Source organism: Myotis davidii, unplaced genomic scaffold, assembly GCF_000327345.1.
Source record: "Myotis davidii unplaced genomic scaffold, ASM32734v1 scaffold523, whole genome shotgun sequence".
In the NCBI taxonomy this organism is placed as follows: domain Eukaryota; kingdom Metazoa; phylum Chordata; class Mammalia; order Chiroptera; family Vespertilionidae; genus Myotis; species Myotis davidii.
The window spans coordinates 2,307,868-2,314,920 of record NW_006295054.1 but is presented as its reverse complement, the minus strand read 5'-3'; the positions used below and the strand labels follow the sequence as shown (position 1 = coordinate 2,314,920).

At 47.5% G+C, this 7,053-nt stretch overlaps 1 protein-coding gene across 1 annotated transcript in view; it reads right to left on the bottom strand.

Annotated features, from left to right (window-relative positions):
• HELB (helicase (DNA) B) overlaps positions 1–7,053 on the bottom strand; it is a 44,653-nt gene that overhangs the window by 4,228 nt on the left and 33,372 nt on the right. The window contains exon 12 of the mRNA XM_006769626.2: positions 2,216–2,698. Within this exon, the coding sequence (XP_006769689.1) occupies positions 2,216–2,698 (483 nt within the window). The remainder of the gene's footprint in view (positions 1–2,215; positions 2,699–7,053) is intronic.

Genomic DNA, 7,053 nt, shown 5'->3' with positions numbered 1-7,053 from the left:
AACTCCCCCACCCACCACTGTGCATCCCAACCCACCCTGAGGCCCTAACTCCTACCACCCACCACTGGCTTCCTCAATGAGTCCACCTTACCTGGCTCTTCTCAAGGTCCTGCCATCCCAGGAAGCGGCCCTGCCACTCACCAAGTTACTTCAACCAGAAACCCAGAAACCAGCCTGGATAACGTTTTGTTTTACCCCCTCACATCTAATCAGCAGGTCGTGTTGACTCCATCTGCAGAATGCACCCAGCATCTCTCCGCTTCTCATCACCTCCCCGCTCCTCCCTACACCTTCCCTAGGACAGCCTTCTGACTGGCCTCTCTGCTCCCACCGCACTTTCCAGTTCACTCTCCACAGCAGCACACGGGCTGACTGTAAGCACACAGAGGGTCACCCTGTGCTAAAGCTCCAGCGCATCCCCACCTCCCTCCCACGGCCCCGCCATCTCTCCAGCATCGCCACCTACACACCCTCTTCCTCACCCACCGGCACATCAGCCGTTTCCCTTCCAACAAGGCCGTTCCCTCTTCAGGCTTTGCCTCTTCTGTATCCTCCACCTGGAGGCACTTCTCTGAGCCCCACGGGGCTGTTGGTTGATCAGCTCACATGTGCTCTCCTCAGTGAGGCCTTACCTGAACCCCATGGCAAAGTAGCGCCTCCTGCCGACCTCCTCCGCCCTGGCTCCCACCATTCCCTACCTCATACCTTTCTTTTCGTCATAGGATCTTTCTTGACCTGAACATTTTATTTCTCTTGTATTTTCTGCCTATGACCCACTGGTAGACTGTAATGTCAACGAAGTCAGAGAGGGGGCTGTTTTCCGCCCTCCACATTTAGGTCAGCGACCAGAAGAGGATCCAAACTCCCATCAAATGCTAAACAAGGGCAGGCAGAGAGAATATGGCATCCAAACCAAGTCGCACAGCAAAAGCCAAAAGGAAGAAATGAGAGTTAGTTTGGTTCATTTCAGTGAATGAGGACTAGCTGGGCTAACGCAGGAACAGAGCAGTGGGAAATGAAATGATGCCGAGAGCTGGAGTCAAACTGTGCAAGGTCTCAAACGCCAAGCTAGGCAGGCTGGAACTTATGTTGAAGGCTTTTAACACAGGAAAGAGCTGAGCACTTAAGGGGGTGAATTTGGTAACGAGGTGCAGAGTGTTCTAGGAGGATGGGAGTGAGGGGGGGAAGGCATCGGGTCAGCAATCATCCAAGAAAATGAAGTAAGGCTCTAAAATTGCCCAGACTTCATGGAATGAAAGAAATTCCTGAGAGCTACATTCTGCAATAAATCTATCAACTGGAGGTACAGGGCGAAGGCAAGGTGAGTCCGGCTTGTGTCACAGGGAGAATGCTGTTTGAAGTGGAGAAAGCAGAAAAAAAGAGTCAGATGCTGGACCGTGGTCCCAGAAAGTCAATCCCAGGAACAAGGTGCAGCCTGGGGAGCCGGGTCGTCCCTCCTCTTCAGTGTGAAGAGCATTCGGGGAAGCACAGCCTTTGTCCCCACCCGGGGCCAGCAGTGCGAGAGTGGGGACTGTCACTTACCACTGAGTCCCCAACACCTGGCATGCAGTGGACAGTTGAAACTATTGGTTGACAAATCATCAGTGCAAAGGTGACAGCTGAAACTTAGAGAGTGGAAAGGGTCCTCAAAGGAAAGAACTGAGCCCTGGAGAGGTGTGTCCATCAGAGGGAGGGACGATAAGACACAAGACGGGGAGTGAAGAGGTGAGGGGGGATGAGACAGAGGTGGGGGAGGTGTGAGATCAGGCACCACTGAAAGGAAGGGGAAAAAACAGCGTGTAAAACTACTAGAAATGTCAGGGAAACAGTCAAGAACAAGACCTGGGGACAGGCCTCTCAGGTTGACAAGGTGACTGGAACCAGCCGCTTAGGTGGAGCTGTGAGGAGGCAAGTGAGACTAGGCCTACAACAGCAAGGGGAGGGTGAGAAGGATCTGCAGAAAGAAGGTGCAGCAGACACAGTAGCCTCTCCTGCAAGCCCATCGCTGAGGCCGCCTGGCATGCCAGCCTGGTGCCGAGAGAGAAACCACCAGGACCAGCGGGGCAGCAGAGAGGACGTAACAGACGTGAGAAAACGCTGTTTCAGTCCTACAGCCAACGCCACACGGACAGAAAGCACGGCGCCCCGGCACACACCAGCAACTGCGGCGAGCGGCATTTAGGTAAAGCCAAGCATGTGAGAACATCGCTCCTACCATGAGGACTTTGCTGGGACTCTCTTCGGCCATGGCACAGGTTCTTTTGGACCCTCGCGGTTGGAATGGATCTTCGCCTGCATTCGTTTCGCCAGGGAAAGGTCCTCTCCAGCCGCCAGGGCAGGCGAATGCCTCGAACGCAGCCGCGGAGGCCTGGCCATCATCGGTCACCGAGTCAGCGGCGGCTGCAGGGAACAGGGACGCTGGCAGCAGCGTGCTGGCGCCTCTGCCGTCCTCGGGGCCCTTGGCCGGGGATGCACCCTCCGCCGGAGACGCCGAGCTCGAGGAGAGCTGGTCTTGCAGAAAATGTTTTAAACGAGTTTTTCTGCGGACGTTGTTCCTGGAAATGGCGCTCCGGAGATGAGCCTCCTCTGCAATGACGTACACTCTGCGGCGGCCGCGGGTCACCGCGGTGTACACGTGCTGCCAGTCCTGGCGGCCCGCCTTGCCCACCGCGTAGACGACGGTCTGCTCCTCAGACCCCTGACAGGGAACAACGCACCGGGGGACTTAGTACTGCGCACAGGCTGGTGTCTTCAGCTCACAGAGGTAGAGGAGACAAGTGCGCCCAGCACGGACTACCAGCCGGGCTATTCCTACGGATGGGGCCCAGCACCCCCATTCCCCAAGTACTCGCGTTTTCGGATTATGCTGTGAACTTCAGGTCTCACGGATCCACAGCTGCTTGTAGAAACCCAGAAATAAACTTTAAAGTCTGTGTGCAGCGCCAAATAATGGAATAATTTAAAATGATTGCCCTAACCAGTTTGGCTCAGTGGATAGAGCATCGGCCTGCGGACTCAAGGGTCCCAGGTTCGATTCCTGTCAAGGGCATGTACCTTGCTTCCGGGCACATCCCCAGTGGGGAGTGTGCAGGAGGCAGCTGACCGATGTTTCTCTCTCGTCGATGTTTCTAACTCTCTGTCCCTCTCCCTTCCTCTCTGTAAAAAATCAATAAAAAATATATTTAAAAAAATAAATAAAATGGTTGTATGAGCTTGTGCATAAATGTATTATCCCACTCTTACTTTATATTACAAAAGACAGACATCTTAAAAATCCAGTGGTCGAATATATATACTATATTTACTTATATAAAAAAATATCAAGTATCTACATATAGATACATGATATACTACATTGCAAACATCAGATACTTTAAAAATATAACTTTAAAAATTGAATATATATATATGATTACAACTATGTAACACAAAATAAAATTACTCTGATCCAAAAAAGTACCTATAAAATAAACATAAATATGTGACAAAACAAAATAAATCACAAAAAAGGAAGGCAATTCTATCAAAATTATAACTAGACTGTCTCCAAAATGAAAGGCCTATGGATAATTTTTTTTTGTCCTACTTCTCTGTATTTTCCCATTGTTGAACCATTCATTACTTTTTTCAAGATAAACAAAAGTTTAGCAAGCCAAGAATGGTGCAGGCAAGAAAAATGCCAGATGTCACCATTAACTGAGAAAAGCATCATTTTGTAGCTATTCTTAGCCCCTATATTTTCTGCGCCAACATGAACTAAGAAGTGGTTTGAACCATTATCTCCCCTAACGTTCCCACATTCGCCTGCCAAAAGAAGAATTGTGGGGAGACAAATGACTAGATGGGCACGTGGAAAATACAGATCTGCAGTTAAAACAAAAAAACAACCTTCTACACAGCAAGCACTTCTATCTCCGTAGACACCAGGAGTTTGAACTAATTCTTCAGATGGTAAAAGTCTGACAAATGCTACCTTCCAGTGCTGCTTGGTCCCAGAGACTGACTTAAATGATACTTGATTAGAGAAATGCTAAATACATTCAACAGATCCACAGCACCACTGCTCCTCTGGACTTTACACTGTGTATCCCTAAACAGGTAAATGTCTACCTAAACTGAGCCGAGTTCTTACTCCTCATTTAAGTAACATGAGAAAAATCCCATAGCCTCATAATCAGTGTCCCTGGACTCACACTTGCTACATTCCTCTGCCCTCAAGGCAGCTACAGTGATACTTGTAAAATGCAAATTCAATCACAGACACTCTGCTTAAAACCCATTAATGGCTCTTTTTATTTTGTAAGGGATCCCACTGTATGTGAGAACATATCTGCCAATGATCCATCTGATAAGGGGTTAGTTTCCAAAATGCATAAAGAGCTCATACAACTTAACAACAAAAAAAAGACAAACTATCCAATTAAAAAATGGGCAAAGGACCTAAAAAGACACTTCTCCAAAGTAGACATACAGATGGCCAAGAGACATATGAAAACATGCTCAAAGTCACTGATCATCAGAGAGATGCAAATCAAAACGACAATGAGGTATCTCCTCACACCTGCCAGAATGGCTACCATCAACGAATCAGCAAACGACAAGTGCTGGCAAGGTTGTAGAGAAAAGGGAAACCTAGTACACTGCTGGTGGGAATGCAGATTTGTATAGCCACTATGGAAAAAGGTATGGAGTTTCCTCAAAAAATTAAATATGGAACTGCCATTTGACCCAGTGATCCCACTTCTAGAAATATATCCTAGGAAACCCAAAACACCAATCAGAAAGAACGTATGCACCCCTATGTTCAGAGCAGAACTAATAAAATATAGTTACGATAAACCTTTTATATACATACTAGAGACCCAATGCACAAAATTCGTGCAAGTGGCTTGGCCCTAGCAGCCCCAGCCCAAGGCAACCGCGGCAGCTGCCTCAGCCCTAACAGCTTTGTCTGGAAAGTCGTCCAGAAGGTCCGGAAGGATGTCCCGTCTAATTAGCATATTATACTTTTATTATTATAGATATGCAGAACCCATAAGGCATAGACAATAGTGTAGTGAAGGCCTGAAGAAGTGGGAAGGGGTGAGAGGAGGGTCAATGGGAGGGGAAAGGGGGACATCTGTAATACTTTCTATTTTTTTAATATATTTTTATTGATTTCAGAGAGAAAGGGAGAGGGGGAGAGAGATAGAAACATCAATGATGAGAGAGAATCATCGATCGGCTGCCTCCTGCACAGGGATCGAGCCTACAACCTGGGCATGTGCCCTTGACCGGAATCGAACCTAGGACCCTTCAGCCCTCAGGCCAATGCTCTATCCACTGAGCCAAACCAGCTAGGGCCCTCTGTAATACTTTCAACAAGGATAAATTAAAAAATAATAATAATAATGGCTTCCAGGATCTCAAAGTCTCTCCTTAATATGGTTCATATGGCCCTTCAAGAGCCAGCCTCAGCCCTGCTCCCCTCCCTCCTTTCCCCTTTCCATTCCCATGAGCCACGCTGCCTCTAGCGCAAGGAACCTCTCCATGTTTCTGCCCGTGCATTCAGCCCATGGCCTCCATTGGGCTCACTTCCTGCCCCGTCCCTATACTTTCCAGCACCCTGTACTTCCTCTACCACAGAATTCTTATCAGCCTGGGAGGTACCTTCGTAACTGTATTCTTCAGTGGACTGTGCGCTCTGTGAAGGTGGGACCACTTCTATTCTGCTCACTGTTCTTTATTCTGTGTCTCACTGAGTGAATGATGGTAAAAATTACAACATCTTGCCAAAGGTGGGCTCAGAAGGCAGGACAAGGACTCCTAGCTTTTCTTCAATCACCTGCTATAAGCTACATGTCCATTTCTTTAAATCTTCTTTCAATTATTAACACTATTATTAACTTCTTAGGGAGGCACGCTTTGTACATTTACTTTTAATTATATACACATCTATTCTCTAAATTTGTTCTAAAACTTACAACTTGTATGAATCGACACAAACCATTAATATTTAAACCTTCATTATTTTATAGATTGAGAATCTGAAAGTCTATATGGACTTTAGCATTGGGTCCAAAAACCTTTTTCTGTAAAGGGTCAAAGAATAAATATTTAGGCTTTGTAGACAGATGGTCTCTACAGCAGCTACTCAACTCTTCCTGTATAGTCCAAAAGCAGTCACAGCCAACATGTAAATGAATGTGACTGTTCCCATGAAACTTTAGTTACAAAAACAGGTGGAGAGCCAGATCTGGCTACTCTACTGACTACAGTCCCAGAAGGCCCGCGGATGTGACCTATCCTTATAACCCCCTCCCCCTCATTACTTCTCTGACCTCATCTCCTGTCACGCCCACACTGGCCTCCTGGCTGTTCCAACTCTTTAAATATGCCAGACAGGCTCCCACCTAAGGTCCTTGACCTTGGCACTTCCCTCCACCTAGAATGTTCTCCCTGATACCCACATGGTTAACTTCTTTACCTCTTTGAAGTCTATACTCCAATGCCACCTTCTCAATGAGGCCTATGCTGACCACCTAATTTAAAATTACAACTACAGCTCGGTGGACCACTGTCCTATGCACTGCAAGATTGCTGGATCGATTCATGGTCAGGGCTCATACCCAGGTTGCAGGTTCAATCCCTGGTCAGCTCACACAGGGAAGGCAACTAATCAAAGTTTTCTCTCCCACACTGATTTTATTTTTTTCTCTTTCTCCCCCACTCCCTCCCTCTCTACTTCTAAGCATGTCCTCAGGTGAAGAAAAAATAATAATCTACACTAATAAAAGAGAAACATGGTAATTGGCATACGACCGCTACCCTTCCCATTGGCTAATCAGCAAGATATGCAAATTAACTGTCAGCCAAGATGGCGGCTGGCAGCCAGGCAGCTTGAAACTAACATGAGGCTTGCTTGCCTCAGTGAGGGAGGACTCCAACATTCCCCGCCTGTGGCAGCAGGCCTCTGAGCCGTCAGTTTCAGAAACTCTGTAACAAATACCACCGACTTCAGCCAGCAGATTCGCAACATTGTAAGCAAAGGCCAGAAACCCACTTTCAGCCCCG